The sequence below is a fragment of the Hyperolius riggenbachi genome, chromosome 6 (genome assembly GCF_040937935.1).
Source record: "Hyperolius riggenbachi isolate aHypRig1 chromosome 6, aHypRig1.pri, whole genome shotgun sequence".
NCBI lineage: Eukaryota > Metazoa > Chordata > Amphibia > Anura > Hyperoliidae > Hyperolius > Hyperolius riggenbachi.
The window spans coordinates 326,925,948-326,944,576 of NC_090651.1; the positions used below are offsets into that span (position 1 = coordinate 326,925,948).

Consider the following 18,629-nt stretch of genomic DNA (forward strand, 5'->3'; position numbering starts at 1 on the left):
CCGGAGAGTGACGAGTTGAGGGAGGCCGGGCAGCGGGCGTGAGGTCAGAGAAAGGGCGGAAGTTCCGCCCTTTCTCTGACCTCACGCCCGCTGCCCGGCCTCCCTCAACTCGTCACTCTCCGGACTCCTCCTCCTCCTCACTCCACAGTGCCGCCCACTGCCAGGCCATCCGCTATACAGGTACTTCTTGAAACTTTTGAATGGGGAAGCGGGCAGAGGGGGGAGCGCTAGCGGAGGGGGTGGGGGGAATTTCCGACCCCCCCCGCGATCGGGGCATGCTCCCCCCTTATGCCTGCGACCCCATAGGGCCCCCAAAATAGGGATGTTCGGGAAGTTCGGGGTTCGGCCCGAACATGCCGAACATCTCGGCCATGTTCGGCGAACTTTCCCGAACCCGAACATCCAGGTGTTCGCCCATCACTAGTTGTTGGGCGCATCCCCTTCTTCCTGCACCTACATCTTCTGCTTCTTGTGGAGCCTAATTATTTTTGATATTTTTAACAGACATGTATTTTTTTTTTATAGGCACAATATCATCATCGTCAATGAACACGCGTGTGCTGCTGTGCATTACGGAACCCACCTAACCTTCTTCTTCTGAAGGTTTGCAAACTTTTGCCTTTTTATGTGTCATACCTCTCTTCCTGCACTTACACCTTCTGATTCTTGTGAAGCCAACCCAGCATGGTTCCTCCGCTAGTGGAAAAAAAAAGATGGACAAGTAGGGAGGAACCGCACCCAGATAACACAGACGATGCCTCGCCTATCAGGCTGAGATTGAATCCTTGCTGAAACATGACAGTTGCAGTTTCTAAGCCAAAATGCACCCAGGGCGAGGGTGTAAAAATTGCGCCCCCCACGGAGCCAGGTATACGTGCCCACAGTATAGGCTAGCCAGGTCTAGTTGCACTCAGTATAGGTAGCCAGCTATAGGTCCCCCCAGTATAGGTAGTCAGGCATAGGTGCCCGGCTATTGGTCCCCCCAGTATAGGTTGCCAGGCATAGATACCCCAGTATAGTTGCCCCCAGTATAGGTTAGCCAGGTAGGTGCCTCCAGTATAGTATAGGTAGCCGGTATAGTTGCCCCCAGTATAGGTTAGATAGGCTGGTGCCCCCAGTACAGGTTAGCTAGGTGGATGCCTCTAATATAGGGAGTCAGAATAGTTGCCCCCAGCATAGGCTAGGTAGGTAGGTGCCCCCAATACAGGTTAGATAAGTAGGTGCCCCCAGTATAGGTTAGATAGGTAGATGCCCCCCAGTATAGGTTATAGTAGGAAGGTGCCCCCCAGTATAGGTTAGATTAGGTAGGCGCCCCCCAGTATAGGTTAGATTAGGTAGCTCCACCCCAGTATAGGTTAGATTAGGTAGGTGCCCCCCAGTATAGGTTAGATTAGGCAGGTGCCCCCCAGTATAGGTTAGATAGGTAGCTGCCCCCTAGTATAGGTTAGATTAGGTAGGTGCCCCCCAGTATAGGTTAGATAGGTAGCTGCCCCCCAGTATAGGTTAGATTAGGTAGCTGTTCCCAGTATAGGTTAGATTAGGTAGCTGCCCCCCAGTATAGGTTAAATTAGGTAGGTGCCCCCCAGTATATGTTAGATTAGGTAGCTGTCCCCCAGTATAGGTTAGATTAGGTAGCTGTCCCCCAGTATAGGTTAGATAGGTAGCTGCCCCCCAGTATAGGTTAGATAGGTAGCTGCCCCCCAGTATAGGTTAGATTAGGTAGCTGTCCCCAGTATAGGTTAGATTAGGTAGGTGCCCCCCAGTATAAATTAGATAGGTAGCTGCCCTCCAGTATAGGTTAGATTAGGTAGGTTCCCCCCAGCATAGGTTAGATTAGGTAGGTGCCCCCCAGTATAGGTTAGAATAGGTAGCTGTCCCCCAGTATAGGTTAGATTAGGTAGGTGCCCTCCAGTATAGGTTAGATTAGGTAGCTGTCCCCCAGTATAGGTTAGATTAGGTAGCAGTCCCCCATTGTAAGTTAGATAGGTAGCTGCCCTTCAGTATAGGTTAGATTAGGTAGGTTCTCCCCAGCATAGGTTACATTAGGTAGGTGCCCCCCAGTAAAGGTTAGAATAGGTAGCTGTCCCCCAGTATAGGTTAGATTAGGTAGCTGTCCCCCAGTATAGGTTAGAAAGGTAGCTGCCCCCCAGTATAGGTTAGATTAGGTAGGTTCCCCCCAGTATAGGTTAGATTAGGTAGCTGCCCCCCAGTATAGGTTAGATAGGTTGCTGCCCCCCCTGTATAGGTTAGATTAGGTAGCTGCCCCCCCAGTGTGGTTAGATTAGTTTGGTGCCCCCCAGTATAGGTTAGATAGGTAGCTGCCCCCCAGTATAGGTTAGATTAGGTAGCTGCCCCCAATTATAGGTTAGATAGGTAGCTTCCCCCCAGTATAGGTTAGATTAGGTAGCTGCCCCTCAGTGTGGTTAGATTATGTAGGTAGGTGCCCCCCAGTATAGGTTAGATAGGTAGCTGCCCCCCAGTGTGGTTAAATTAGGTAGGTAGGTGCCCCCCAGTACAGGTTAGATAGGTAACTGCCCCCCAGCATAGTTAGGTACCCACCCACCCCATAATGGAGGGGAGGGGGGTCAGCCTGTTTAGCAGGAAGCTGCGTGTGTATCAGCGGCTGGGCAGAGGAGGTGACCAGCGGCGAATGAGCGGTGATTTGGAACGCAGGCAGATGAGTTGCCCTCACTCTGCAGTCAGACTCGAAGGGGGGAGCACGGAGGATGGCCCGCGGAGAGGGAGGGAAAGGGCAGGCTGCCCTCCCTGTGGCTGACTCCCCCCTCCATTACAGCACCTCCACTCCTTCAGTGCTTAGGGCCCTACAAACGGGCATGTACACAGCTGATGCTTCAGGTGGAGAGAGTACTTCACCCCGAACATACGTACACAGATGGACCATTGTCGTTTTTGTTTATAATATATATATATATATATATATATATATATATATATATATATATATATATATATATTCTGTATATACACAAATATATTTAATTATAGACAATTATACGTTTTCTTACCATACATGCATTTTATTTATAGCATCATTAACATGTATGCATTTATAAAAAACTCGTAATTACGAATACAGCGCGGAAGTATTATTATTATTATTATTATTATTATTATTTATTAGATTTATATAGCGCCAACATATTACGCAGCGCTGTACAATAAATAGGATTACAGACAATGATAACAGGGTTGACAGAACAATACAGGTAACAGACCATAGATACAACAATACAGGTAATGGCAATAAGATACACAACACAATGCAGATAATAGTACAATGCCAGATCATAAACTGGAATGGTAGTGGTAAAAAATTACCAGTTCCAAATTCTGGGTAAAGTGCACACAGTCAAGTATGATACACAAGGGAAGAGGGCCCTGCCAAAGGCTTACAATCTAGAGGGAGGGGCTGGTGACACAAAAGGAGGGGGTGCATCAAGAAGTTATTGGCAGAAAGGATTAGGGTAGTGTTGAGTTGATGTAGGCCTCCTTGAAGAAGTGAGTTTTGAGTGCTTTTTTGAAGGTGTTGAAGGTGGGAGCAAGCCTGATGGGCAGCGGGAGAGAGTTCCACAGGATAGGGGCAGCTCTAGTGAAGTCCTGCAGTCTGGCATGGGAGTGCGAGATGCGTAGGGTGGTTAAGAGGAGGTTGTTGGAGGAGCGAAGTGGGCGGCCAGGTGTATATCTGCTGACCAGGTCAGAGATGTAGGTTGGGCAGGACTTGTGTAAGGATTTGTATGCCAAACATAGGATCTTGAAGCTGATTCTGAAGTGAATTGGAAGCCAATGAAGGGATTTCCGTAGGGGAGTTGTGGAGACAGAGCGGTGGGAGGAGTAGATGAGTCTGGCTGCTGCGTTCATGATGGATTTTAGGGGGGCGATGCGGTTTTGAGGAAGGCCTGACAAGAGGGAGTTGCAGTAGTCCAGGCGGGAGATGATGAGGGCATGGACAAGGAGTTTGGTAGTGTCTGGGGTCAGGAAAGGCCGGATCTTGGAGATGTTGCGTAAGTGGAAATAGCAGGCTCTAGCTACGGTTTGGATGTGGGAGGTGAAGAAGAGGGCCCGAGTCTAGGGTGACACCCAGGCAGCGGGCTTGTGTGGTTGGATGAATGATTGTGCCATTGACAGTGACATAGAGGTCAGTGGGGGGTGAAGCAGCACGGGGCGGGAAGATTAGGAGCTCAGTCTTATCCAGGTTTAATTTTAGGAACCTGGCAGACATCCACGATGAAATAGCTGAGAGACCAGAGGATACCTTCTCCATGGTGGTGGTGGAGAGGTCAGTGGTATGGAGGTAAATCTGGGTGTCATCTGCATATAGGTGATAGTTGAAACCCAGAGAGGAGATGAGTTTTCCGATGGAGGCGGTGTAAATGGAGAACAGCAGGGGACCAAGAACAGAGCCTTGGGGGAGCCCAACTGAAAGTGGGAAGGAGGTTGAGGAGGAACCATTGAAGGAGGTCTTGAAGGAGCGATTTGAGAGGTAGGAGGAAAACCATGCTAGGGCACGGTCTTGGATACCCACAGATTGCAGGGACTGGAGTAGCAGGGAGTGATCAACAGTGTCGAATGCTGATGAGAGGTCTAGGAGGAGAAGGATAGTGTATTTTCCTTCGGCCTTGGCAAGCGTGAGGTCATTGACGACCTTGGTGAGGGCAGTCTCGGTGGAGTGGCCTGGCTGAAATCCTGATTTTAGGGGATCAAACAGGGAGTTGGAGTCAAGGTAATGGGTCATGCGTTGGTGGACTAAACGCTCTAGGAGTTTAGATGCAAAAGGGAGTAAGGAGATGGGACGGTAGCTGGATGGAAGTGAGGGGTCTAGTGAGGGTTTTTTAAGTAGGGGAAGTACAGTGGCCTGTTTGAAGTCAGAGGGGAAGGTACCCGTGGAGAGGGAGAGGTTAAACAGAGTGGTGAGGACAGGAGCCAGAACAGGGAAGAGAGGACAGAGGCATTTGGATGGCACAGGGTCTAGCGGGCTGGAGGTGGCAGGAGAAGTGGCTAGGAGACGGCTGACTTGGTCCTCTGTGATAGGAGTAAAGGCAGTGAGTGGTGGGTGGGGTGGGGAATAGGTATTGGTGGGGGAGGAAGAGGTGGTGGAGTGGAGGCATGAGATTTCCCATTGGATGCTGGCTATTTTGTCGGTAAAGTGGGTGGACAGATCAGTGGCTGAGAGGGCGGAGGTGGGGGGAGGAGTGGTGGGGTTAAGGAGGGAGTTGAAGGTGGCGAAGAGGCACCGAGGGTTGGAGGCTTGGGATCCGATCAAGGCAGCAAAGTATTTTTGTTTAGCATCAGTTAATGCGGTATAGAACAGCTGCAGGTTGGCCTTGTACGCCAAGAAGTCGGAGTTGCTGCGGAATTTCCTCCATTTGCGTTCGTAGGTGCGTGTCTGTTTTTGGAGGTTGCGAGTGTGTGCATTGTGCCAGGGCTGGGGGTTGATGGGACGGCTGGGGCGGAATGTGGGGGGTGCAGCAATGTCTAGGGCTGCTGAAAGGGCCTGGTTGTATTTGGCCACGGCTTGGTTTGGGCAGGTAACGTTTGGGAGGGTGGATGTGAGGGAGTGGAGGGGGTTGGCTAGTGCCCCCTCCACTGATAATCAGATTTGAATCGAATCTGCGATGTTATCCGTCATTTTGATGACAGTCGACTTGAAAGTGCAACCGGGTGCTTCCGAGCAACACTGCACAAGAGGTCAGACATTGTCGTGCACCAGGAGGAACCCAGGACTCACTGCACCAGCGTAAGGTCTGACAATGGGTACAAAGATTTCATCCCCATACCTAATGACAGTAAATGTGTCATGGTCTAGCCTGTAGTGGTTTGTACATCCCTAGATGGATGTGTCTCCCCAGACCATCACTGATCCACGACCAAACAAGTTTGGTGTTATAAACAGTATAATGTTCTCCATGGCTTCTCCAGATGAGGATCAACCAATTCTAAACAGTCTGTATGCATGGTGAATTATTGTGGCTCTGTACAATTAACAAGCTTACACATCATTGCATTCCAGCGGTTCTGGAGGTGTGGCTAGCTTACAGGGACAACAAGGGATAATTTGCATACTCAGCAGTGATCCATTGTGGGAAACATCATATGCTCACTGCAACCTGAATTATCGCAATTTCCTTCTGTTTTAAGAAGGTAAACTTTTGTTTGCTTTTTGGTCCTTTGTAGCCCCTTACACACTCCAATGAGTTCTAGTTCACCATGAGCTTGCTGGGATGTCTGTAATGTTGTATTGTCCCTATCAATTCACTTTTTTTCCCTATGTTTTCTCCTAGGAGATAATTTTTCATCTTCTGTTTAACCACTTTACCCCCGCCCGTACGAATTTCTCCGTCCCTTTTTCCATCCTTTAACCCCCAGGGACGAAGAAATCCGTACTTTCCGCGCTCCCGCCGCTGCCCGCGCTCCCGCTCGTAAACACGCCGGCCGCCGCTAGTAAATACGCCGCCGCCCACTCGCCTGGAGATCAATGAAGGGGAAAATCCATTCCCGTTTGTTGATCTAAGCCCGCAATGATCCGCTGCTCTCCGATGAGCAGCGCAATCATTGTGAAAAAAAACAAACACTCACAGCCTCCTTGTACTTCCTGCAAGCGTCCGGACAATAAACAAAAAGTTACTGTTGCCATCTTGTGGCCAAATAGTAAAACTACACCCTAAGCATTTTTTACATAGAAATAAATTAGTGTTACACAAAAAATTAACTCATTACCTCCCACACTCCCCATTTTTTTTTTTTTTTGTAATTAAAAAAAAAATTAAAAATGTACAATTAAAAAAAATACATAAATAGTTACCTTAGGGACTGAACTTTTTAAATATTTATGTCAAGAGGGTATAACACTGTTACTTTATAAATTATGGGCTTGTAATTAGGGATGGACGCAAAACTGAAAAAAAATGCACCTTTATTTCCAAATAAAATATTGGCGCCAAATATTGTGATAGGAACATCATTTAAACGGTTTTATAACTGGAACAAAAGGGCAAATACATTTCATGGGTTTTAATTACAGTAGCATGCATTATTTAAAAACTATAATGGCTGAAAACTGGAAAATAATTTTTTTCCCACATTTTTCCTATTTTCCCATTAAAACACATTTAGAATAAAATAATTCTTGGCATAATGTCCCAACTAAAGAAAGCCTAATTGGTGGCGGAAAAAACAAGATATAGTTCATTTCATTGCGATAAGTAATAATAAAGTTATAGACAAATGAATGGAAGAAGCGCTGAAAGGTGAAAATTGCTCTGATGCTCAGGGGGTAAAACCCCTCAGTGGTGAAGTGGTTAAAATAAGTTTTGAGCACTCTGCAATTTAAAAAGTCCCAAAATCAGGGGAAAAAAGTTCTGTAATAATTATTTTCTTGCTTGCTGGTGGATTAAAGAGAACCTGAGACACTTTTATTTTGTAATAAAAAACATACTTCCTAATCTGTGGGGCAAACCGGATCAGGTTGTGTCCATCCCTACCACTTTACGAGCTACTTGAAGCCTGTAATGGCTTACTTTCACTTTCATGGGTCAGGGGTCATGGCGCTGCATTTAGTGCTCTGTGATCTCATCCAAGAAGCACAGAGCTCAGAAACACAGGCCTTGAAGGACCATTGAGAGGAGGGAGGGGGAGTTACTGACGCCCAGAATGGGTGTTTTGCAGAAGTGTCTCTCCTGCAAAGGACACCCCTTTCCCTCGAGATTGCCAACAGGCTGCATGTCGTCAATTTCTGGGGTTCGCAGCATGGAGCTGGAGCGGGGGGGGGGGGGGGGGATGGTGAGGTTTGGGGTAGTTGAAAGCTGTAGTAATCAGGTGTTGCCGCTCACAGTGAAGACTTGCTTCAGGTTTCTATTGGGAGTGATAACACATGGTTTCTGCTGCTTGGCCAGCAGGTGGATTTCTTCTGCTTTACCAGCTCCCAGTCCAACACTGTAGGGGACACAGATGCATGGCACAGAGAAGGGAACATGACTCTGTGTCCCATATGCCCTCCCTTTGGATGTGCCTCAGGGAAAATTTAAAAGGTATTTTATTTATTAACAACATATGAAAATATCACTTAGGAGAAAAGGTAAATTGAATAAAGGCCAACTGTCTATCCAAGAAGACAGTCACCTTCTATTGACTCTGCTGTGAGCACGTCACTCATTTTCTATTCACGATAAAGAGGTGTGATGTCCTTGGTATAAAAGAAGGCATGGCTGATGGATCAGTATGATGATGTCAGCATGTTTAACCTGTTAACATGTTAAGTGTACAAAGATGCACATTCTTCTGAGCCCAGAGCATGGTCAGAAAATGCTTTGCTGGAAAGTAATCTGGCAGATGATGAGGTAAGTTATAGGTACTGTAGTTATATGCTTCAAGTAATCCAATTAGAAACTCACCAAGTTCCACTGTACATTGAGATGTTTTTCCCAGCTGATCTCCTTGGCAGGTGAGGTTTGATCCTTGGATGCTACTACTTGTGGACACACTCCTGGTTACGTTGTTATGTTCTGTCATTGTCTGATTGTTGAAGATCAGGGACACATTAGCAGCTGGATTACCTCCTAGCCAGCTACACATAAGGTTAACATCAGTACCACTGGCCTCTGCAGAGCAGCTTATGTTTCCTTCTGGTCTCCCTGTAAAATATGAGAATTATGTGATTCCAGGAAGTGAGTTTGAATAAAATATCACTTATTAAATTTCAGAGGCGCTTCAACCTATAGACAGTCCAGGCAGTGGCTTGCAGCGCAATGATGGGGAAAGGCACAATAAATTACTGTCAGTCCAGGTAAAAAAAATATATTTTCCCTGTCCAGGAAGAACATTTTAAAGCAGATCCGAGATGAAAAACTAACTATAACAAGTAAATTGTCTATATATTTTATCTAAAGATTAGATAGTTTACACAGCAAATCTAGCTGCAAGCAGCTTCAATAGAATATGATTATTTCTTCCTGTGATACAACAACAGCAGCCATGTTGTTTGTAAACATTACACACAGGCAGGCTTAGCTGCTTCTTCAGCACTCAGCCTGTGAAAAAAAAAAAACCCTCCTCCCCCCCTCTGCCTCTGAAATCTCTGGCTAGTAATACCTCCCCCTCCTCCTGCCCAGACTGAGCTCCCATGAGCCCTTGCTACTGTCTGAAAATGCCGTGGAATGCCCTATAAACAGTAGGAAAGGAATTCAATTATGCAATGAATAAAAGTTTATCTTGGATCCACTTTAAAGGTCTAGAGAGAAAATGCTTTTAACTTTCTTAACAATAGTTCTAGTGACTACATCACATTCCCTGGTAAACAATCATTCACAGCTTGGATTTATAGATTCTCTCTAGCAAAAGGTTTTGTTTATAGCTGCCCTCAGAGCCTCTCCTCCCCCCTCCAGAATGGAGGCTTTCAAAACTAGGGTTGCTCTCACGAGTAATCAGGAGTTATTACCCATGATTCAAATGAGGCTTAATTGGTGCAGGTGCGCGGTGGGGATACAAGAGGTTATTTACCCATAATTCTGCCTTCCGCCCTGCATTCCAGACAGCTTGCACGCGTCCTATTGGTCGCGTTGCAAGCCTCACCATGGCGCACTTCCTCCTAATACTGCACCTATATATTTTTTTCTTTTAGGAGGTATCAGGTACACTTTAAATGTAATCTGCCATAAGCCTACCCATATCACTACGCTGTCAAATTCCTGTTGTAATATGTCCCTATCCTACTTAGCATTGATTATTCTGCATCATCTTGTATCATCTGCAAAGATGGCTACATTACTCTGTATTTCATCCACTAGTTTATATATAGATAACATCTGAAGTTTTTTAACTCTTCCTGTACTGGGAAACAATATAAGACTCTTTTCATTGCTTCTAATGTTCTATTTCTTAGCTATACTACACATACAGTTCATCATTATCTGCTAAGTTTTTTTTTTTGCTTTAGGGTTGCTGTAATGAAGTGAAAAAACAAACAAACAAACAAAAAAAAACTGAAAAGGGTTGAACCTGGTACTGACCCTTGCAGGGCCCCATTTCTAACAGTGTCCCATTTTCCTATTACAGTGTCTGTTTGCTATTACTCTTTGTCCTCTGTTTCTTAACCTGTTCTCTATGCACTTATACATATTTTTCCTGCGTCATACGAGTATTCAGCAGCACTAGACTGTTGTGAGGAATAGTGTCAAAAGCCTTTGCAAAGTCCAGATAAAATACATCTGCTTTCCCAAGGGCAAAACTCACATTTGCTCCATTTCCCCCCAAAAATGGACACTGTAAAATGATAAATAAAAGCAGGATAGAATGATTTACAAATTCTGTAAATCCTATATTTATTTAGCAAAAGGAGGAGGAGGAGGTCATCACTGCTAATAAGCGATTTATTCAAACTTCGGTGTCCATAGTGACAAGTTGTAAAATTGTGTAGCAAAAGTCACGTACCATAAAAATGCAGGCATGCGGGTGGGTGCAGGGGAAGATGTGACCCTGACAGCCATTTCGCAGCAAGTCACTTCTACGGAGGCTACGTAGACTATGCTTCTACTATGCTGAAAGATTTCACTGATAAAATAAATGGATGTAAAAATAAATTCAAAACAATTACTCACAGCCGAGGTTGAAGGTCACACTTTTGTTTTCCTTGCTGATAAGATTCGATGCTTCACAGGTGAAAGATCCAGTATCATTCTTAGAAATGGGGCTGATGGTAAGATCGGAGGATGGGGGGGAAACACTCGTTGTAATGTGATAATGAGGATCGTTGGATAATGGTTTTCCATTTAGTGCCCAAGAGAAGTGAACTTCTGTACCGTCAGCTGAGCAGTGTAGATACACAGAATCCTCTTCAGCCCAAATACGTGACTCTCCTGATGAGTTACTAGTCAGACTCACATTAGAGACATTAGCTGCAAAAAAAGAACTTACACTGAGAACCATGAAATCAACTTTATAAGAAAGAGGAACCTTAAGATTTTCTGCTACTGCTGATGCAAACTTTCATCCAAAGCCTTTTACAGTTAAGAGCTGGAAACTTCTTTGACATCTAGCATTGGCTGTGTAATATGTAAGGAAAGCTTTCCAGCTTATATAAATATGAGATACAAAAAATAAATAAATAAATAAATAAAAAATGTGATTTGGGGCATACATTTGATAAAAGCACCAATTGAAAAGAACGCAGGTCATAGCCACTAGCTAGTAGTGAAATATAGGTAAGTTTACCGATAGCCAGGTCAACGTCTGCAAGGAGTTTGTATGTACTACCCGTTTCCTCCGGGCACTCCAGGTTCCTCCCACATCCCCAAAACATACAGATAAGTTAATTGGCTTCCCTCTAAATTGGCCCTAGACTACGATACATACACTACATGATATATACATAGACATATGACTATGGTAGAGATTAGATTGTGAGACCCTCTGAGGGACAGTTAGTGACAAGACCATATACTCTGTACATCACTGTGTAATATGCCAGTGCTATATAAATACATAAATAAAATGAATATTTTACTATGACCTAACTCTTCCTATTCTCACAGAACCCCCATCCCTGCCTAACTTTACCCCCCCCCCCCCCCGTATCCCTCCCCCGGCGCGCAACTAACTTTAACCCCTCCCCCCACCCCTTCCGTGGGCACCTAACTTTAATCTCCCCTAACCTTAACTTCTGGCTTCCTGATGAAGAGAGTGCCAGTTATAATAGTAGCAGTTCACATATAAGTGTAGTGTAACTGTCAACTGAGTAATGGGGGTATGCCACCAGACATACCGTTTCGCACCCAAGGGTTGCTTGCACACGTGTTGTCTGGGTTCTGTTATATGAATCTTGATTTCCCAACACAGCTGCATGTAGAGCAGGAATGTGTTTAGTGATTAAGCTGTTGTAAGTAAATCTTAACAGAAAGGCTGTTGTTTCTATAACAAGGTGAGGTGATGATACATTTAGTAGGCTACCCTTCTTTCAGTTTTTGGGTGATACAATAATATTAAAGTTGTTATGCATCCTAGTTTATGGGCTTAACATACTGTAGGTTTGGGAAAATTGCATATGCATATTAAAGAGGAATTGTAGTGAAAATAACATAATGGATAGCATTGTTTATTTTTACAATATTCATGTATAGACTATTTAGTCAGTGTGCCCATTCTAAAATCTTTCTTCTCCCTAATTTACATTCTGATATGTATCACTGGTGGTACATATTTAGTTCTGCCAGGTGATCTGTACGGAATGTTTGTTTACTAAGAGTTCTATGCACATAGGGAGATATTGCTTGCTTGGCAGATAGAAAAACAGTTATTTCCCAAACTGTCAGGACCTTAGTCATGACGTCACGCTGTGGGAGGGGTTTGACCACAATATCAGCCATTCAGAACCCTCTGATGATCTATTTGAGAAAAGGTAAAGATTTCTCATGGAAAAGGGGGTATCAGCTACTGATCGGGATGAAGTTCATTCCTTGGTTAAAGTTCATTTTCAACCTATTGATTTCCATTTCAGCCATAAATAAGCGCTTCTCTAATAATATGACATTTATTTTTCTAGTACAAGACACACACTTGCAAGCAATCACAATGACTTTTAATGCTCACCTGCCAGATTGAAGGTTAGATTGTTGCTGGGCATATTGTTTATCCAGTTTGAGGCTGTACATGTGAAAGGTCCATCATCATTATCTGAGACAGGACTGATTGTAAGCACTGAGTTACCCTGTGTGAGCTGGTACCGGAGGTTCTGAGGAAGTGGCACCCCCTTGAGGCTCCATGTGTAGCTGACATCTGTGCCAAGAGCTGAACAAGTCAGAGATGTTGAATTAATTCCTGGCCAGAGATATCCAGATGCATTACTGGTTAGCCTCACATCAGAGACTGGAGCTGCCAAACCAAAGAGAAATATGTGACTGGCACAGAAAACAAACAGTGAAATTACAATGCATTTTTTTTCTTCAGGAATACATATATTTTGAATAAGGAAAAATAAATAGTCTCCTCTTTTTGTCCTTTTCTGACCTTTGAATACTGAGTCTCTTGTTTTCCTAAGTGTGCAAATGTTCTTGTACTTATTCACTCCACATAGGTTTTCAACCACAGGCCTAAAGTCTGTATGTTAAGTAAAAATGTTGCTCCCAACTTCTAGTGCTCAAAATGTGAGACCATCAAAACTCAGTGCATCTACTTTACTATGCAGATACCGTATTTTTCGGACCATAAGACACACTTTTTCTCCCCCAAAAGTGGAGGGGGAAAGTCTGTGCGTCTTATGGTCCGAATGTCAGAATTTTGTGTGTGAATTTTATGAGAAGCTCTCACCAGCTGGCGCGCTCCACTCCTCATCTAGCTCCAGGCAGCACTCAACCTTCTCTGTGTTGTCCCCTCTGCCTCCAGCCAGCATTCCGAGTCCATTGTGTTGTGTCCCCTCTGCCTCCAGCCAGCGTTCCAAGTCCTTTGTGTTGTGTCCCCTCAGCCTCCAGCCAGTGCTCCGAGTCCGCGGTGTTGTGTCCCCTCCTGTTTCCTGGCTGCGTTCTGAATCCTCTGACTTGTGTCCCCTCCTGCTTCCTGGCTGCGTTCCGAGTCTGCGGTCTTTTGTCCCCTCCTGCTTCCTGGCTGTGTTCCGAGTCCATGGTGTTGTGTCCCCTCCAGCTTCCTGGCTGCGTTCCGAGTCTGCGGTGTTGTGTCCCCTCCTGCCAGCTGTCCGAGTCCTCAGTGTTTCTTCCTGCTTCCGCCAACACTAGTGCCCTCGCCGTTTCTTCTTCTGACCGGGCTGTCTTAACGATACAATGTGGGCAGAGGGAGTGAGTGTCTGTGCTGCGTGGCATGGTGGAAGCCGAGAGTGTCAGCAACAAAGGTGCTGGCTGAAGAGTGCGGGCAGAGAGAGTGCGAGCCTGCGCTGCATGATGTGCTGGAAGCCGGGGATGTCAGAGGCCGAGGTGCTGGCTGAAGAATGCAGGAAGATGGAGTTCGTGTCTGCCCTGCATGGCCTAGTGGAAGCCAGGGGTGTCAGCGTCAAAGGTGCTGCCTGAAGTGAGCGGGCAGAGGTAGTACATGTCTGCACCACATGACATGTTTGAAGCCGGGGTGTAAGCGGCTGAAATGCTGTTTAAAGAGAGCAGGTGGAGAGAGGACAAGCTCCGCAGTCCCAGCCTTAAAGCAGAGGAGCTCAACCATACGGAGATGAGGCAGCTGCTGCTGTCATTCTTCTAGTTTTTAATTGTTGCAGCACACCTGTCACGTTTGTCCCTGCACAGAGGTCATCTAGTAATGGCAGCGTTTGGTGTGTGTGTCTGTTTCTTAGTGTGCCCAGGAGGTACATTGTGCTCAGGAAGGTCCCCCCTAAGGTGACACTGTACCCAGGAAGGGTCCCTCAGGTGATATTGTGCCCAGGAAGGGCTCCTAAGGAGACACTGGGCCCAGGAAGGGCCACCCAGGTGACACTGTGCCTACTAAGGGTCCCTCAGGTGACACCGTGTCCAGCAATGACCCCACAGGTGACACTGGGATCAGGACTGCCGTTGTCTCATGGATTAGTGTAGCTAGTGGTGGCAGGGCAGTGATTAGTATAGCTAGTGGGGAATAATGTAACTGGTGGTGGCAGGGGGTTACTTTAGCTGGAGAAGCAGCAGGGGTTGTATACTGCGCTTAGGAGATGTATACAGTTTGAGGGGAGAAGCTTGAAAAGATGCCTCTGCACCATGGACACTCCAGATTTAGAATATTTTTTTCCCCTGGTTTTTGCCCTCTAAACCTAGGTGCTTCTTATGGTCAGGAGCATCTTATGGTCCGAAAAATATAGTAATTTACAAGTTCAACTCATGCAGAGGGGGTCAGTGGAATGTAATACCAGGAACATTTTTATGGTTTGAAAACAAATTGTTATTTAAGTGGATAATGCTTTGTACAAGTACCCGATAAAACCTGTTTAATGATGGCCACTAACATACAGTATACTGTAGATTTGAATGCCTTGTTAGTAAGCAGATGATTTTAAACAATCTCAAAGTGATCTAAAATAATTGTTTAAATGTTTCAAAATTACAAAATGATGTTTGGTTAAAGGTGATCAAAGTTTTACATGTCAAATGTGTCATCCAGAAACAATTTGGTTTTAACTGACAGTTATCACAATTAATTCAGATGACAGCTGACTGCTCTGTACAAATGTGTCACTAGCCTAGAGGCTAGCGAGGTATCTGTTGCTATGGGTGTGGTGGTGGGAATCATTATTATTTGGGATGAGGGACGATGCATGGTGGACAAGACCACCATAAGTTCCGCTTATATCTATCCCCACATGTTTTTGGGGTAGCTACCCCCACCTTTAAAGAGACTCTGTAACAAAAATTACATCCTTTTTTTCTACTATCCTACAAGTACCTAAACCTATTCTAATGTGCTCTCCTCTGGCTTACTGCAGCACTTTCTACTATCACCGTCTCTGTAATAAATCAACTTATCTTTCCCCTGTTGGATTTGTCACCCTGTGTCTGGAAGGTTGCCAACTCTTCAATGTTGTTGATCTGTTATGCACTCCCCCCCCCCTTCACCCCCCTCTATGCACACTCCCGTGTGTGTTATTTACATTAGGCAGCGTCTCTGCTCTCTTGTCAGTGATAGAAGAGAGCTGCCTTTTGCAAGCTGGATAAATCGTCCTCTGTTAGGCTGTGAAAGGAGCTGGCTGGGCTGTCACATACTGAGGAATTACAGACATGGACAGAGCTGTCTGCAGGAAGAAACAATCAGCCTGTCACTCTTCAGTGGATGAAAGCTGCAGGGGGAAAGGAAGTAAACACACAAATGATCTCTTGAGATTCAAAAGGAAGGCTGTATACAGCCTGCTTGAGTATGGATGTATTTTCTATGTATGGACATACTGTACATCAACCTACTTCCGGTTTTGGTGGCCATTTTGTTTGTTTATAAACAAACTTTTAAAAACTGTTTTTGACTACTTTTAATATGGTGGGGAGCGGCGAAATTGTGACAGAGGGGAATAGGAGATGTCCCCTAACACGCTGGTATGTTTACTTTTGTACAGATTCTCTTTAATGCATAGATTTAAACAAAGCTTTATAGAGTTGTGGGGGGGGGGGGGCTTTGCCACTCCCTCTAAAAAAGCACCCATATCATATACTATGCAGGCTTTTAGTAATTATTTAAACAAAGGCATAATCTTTTACCCCTTAAGTTTTCTCGAACCCCCTTGTCCTCCATGCAGGTTGGTATAGCCAGAATGACCAAGCCATACAGAATAGGGCTCTGCCAAACTGAACAATGCCAGTGTGCAAGGTCCATATGGTCTATGACATGAGGACCTTGCAGGAAAGGGGCAGAAATCTTATCCTGCAAAGCCCCTGTCCATGTCAAGGATGAGAGCTTATCCCCACCTCCAGTGCCCCGGAGGATGGTAACTACTTCCACACATTTGAGGATAGATACTGGGGGCTTATGGTGGAATCTGTGAGGTCCCTTTAATAAGGGAACCCCAGATGTCCATCCCCTTCCAGATAATTGGGTATAGATAGAGGGGGGATTTTGACACCCTACCTATTTATTGTCACACAAGTCTTTATGAAAGACTTTATTATTATTATTACAGGGCCTGCACAATATTATTTCCATCCCACAAATTTTATCACATTTTTGAGCGACACGTTATTTACACAACAACAGCTAATATGGAAGCTTCTTATTAAATAAAAATAAGTTCTGCTGTGTTCCTCTGAGTGGTTCCACAGGTCTATTTAAAAAGAGCTCCTGTAAAAAAGGGCTCCTCGTGTAGCCCATATATACCAAATTCGGCTACAAAAAGGGCACCTGGTGTAGCCCATATATGCCAACTTCGGCTACAAAGGGCGCCTGGTGTAGCCCATATGCCAACTTCGGCTACAAAGGGCACCTGATGTAGCCCATATATGCCTAATTCGGCTACAAAGGGCACCTTGTGTAGCCGAAAAAGCTAGTTTTAGTTTATTAGGCAAAATTTGTTGGGTTATAAAAGGGCTCTAGATATAGCTAAGAAAAGTGATTATTATGACCTAACTGCTCCCTACTCTCACACAGAACCCTCCCCCGATGGTGACTAACCCTAATCCCCTAGGAGGTGCCTAACCCTAAGACCCCCCCCCCCCCCCCGCCCCCTTGTGATGCCTAATCCTAACCTCCCCTGCACCCTCGAATCAAAAATATCGGCTATAAAAGGGTGCCCTTTTGTAGCAGAATCAAAAACCATGTAGCCTAAAACCTTGTAGCTGAATAAAAAATATGGGCTACAAAGGGGCGCCCTACTGTACCCAAAAACCTTGTAGCCTTAAAAAAAAATGGGCTACAAAAGGGCGCCTGCTTGTAGCCTATATCAAAACTCCGGAGCCCTTTTCCCCACCTTGTAGCCCATATTTGCAGAAATAACATTGATGTCTATGGAGGAGCCCTTTTCATACAGGCAGCTCAGGAGCCCTTTTCAACGGATCCCACTTCCGCAGATCCATGATAAACATGAGCATGTAGTTGGGCACAGACATGCACTAGTCCCAGTAATGCAGTCCTTTCCCTGTGAATTGATATCAGTACACAGCTAATACATCACATTCGTTCTCACCTGATACAGCCAGCTGCAGGGTGTTGCTGGTGTTGGAGGTGACAGGATTCTGGATGACACAGGTGTAGTTCCCACTGTCACTCACTGTGATTGGCTGGAAGTGGAGGTAGGAATCGCTGCAGGCCACATTACGCCCGGAACAGACATCCTTCCCATCTCGGAAGAAGATGTAACGAGTTATGGACTGATTACCCCCATCACAGTGGAGAGATACGTAGGTACCACTGACAAGTTTATTATTGTTAGTGGAATTACTACTGAGGACAGGGGCACTGAGGGGGGCTGTGAAAAAATAAATATATAGATAAATATGCTGTCAGTGTTTTTCCTTTATTGCACAATTAGAAACATACCATGCACTTTTAAGGCACAAAATAAAGAGAATAGTGAAGAAATGCTAAGCTGTACACTGATTGCAGATGATTGTAGCCCTAGACCAATGTATTTCCTATTGATTAGGCAACTATGCAGTATTTTGTGCAGACATTCCCTAAAACGCATCCTGCAGGATTTTCTGCTCTAATTGCTTTTTTGTTTCCTGACATCAGGCAGCCCCATTTCCTCCTACTTGCAAATACATGTTCAGCAAAGGTCATTAGTTCCTAGGCTTAGTAGAAACAATTACCGTATGTTTGTTGGATACAATGCATAGAAGCTTATCAGGACCATGCCTATGCATAGCTAATTTAAAGGGAACCGAAATTGAGAGGGATATGGATGTCTTCTTTGCCTGGCAGACCAGCTGATTTCTTTGTTGCAGTAGTGGCTGAGTCACAGACCTGAAACAAGCATGCAGCTAATCCAGTCTGACTTCAGTCAGAGCATCTGATCTGCGCATGCTTGTTGAGGGGCTGTGGCTAAAAGTTAGAGATGGCCCAAACCGTTCGCGGGCGAACCTCTATGGTGCCGCTACTACTTCCGGGTTGCAATGACCCGGAGAAGTACGGCTGCACTGGGCCGGCAGTGCACGTCTTTGATCGCGCGGCCATTGACGGCCACTCTCTACGCATGAGCGTGACGTCACGCACATGCG

The 18,629-nt window shown here is 45.3% G+C and overlaps 1 protein-coding gene across 4 annotated transcripts in view; it reads right to left on the reverse strand.

Annotated features, from left to right (window-relative positions):
* The window catches only part of LOC137521755 (carcinoembryonic antigen-related cell adhesion molecule 1-like), a 244,289-nt gene that overhangs the window by 43,614 nt on the left and 182,046 nt on the right, over window positions 1-18,629 (reverse strand). For all 4 annotated transcript variants that reach the window (XR_011022191.1, XM_068241435.1, XM_068241437.1 and 1 more), the window contains exons 3-6: window positions 17,597-17,878; window positions 12,598-12,879; window positions 10,611-10,907; window positions 8,409-8,648 (exon numbers count right to left, since the gene is read on the reverse strand). Coding sequence is in view for 3 of the 4 variants with exons in the window: in XM_068241435.1 (XP_068097536.1) it covers window positions 8,409-8,648; window positions 10,611-10,907; window positions 12,598-12,879; window positions 17,597-17,878 (1,101 nt within the window). In the remaining variant the exon portion in view is untranslated. The remainder of the gene's footprint in view (window positions 1-8,408; window positions 8,649-10,610; window positions 10,908-12,597; window positions 12,880-17,596; window positions 17,879-18,629) is intronic.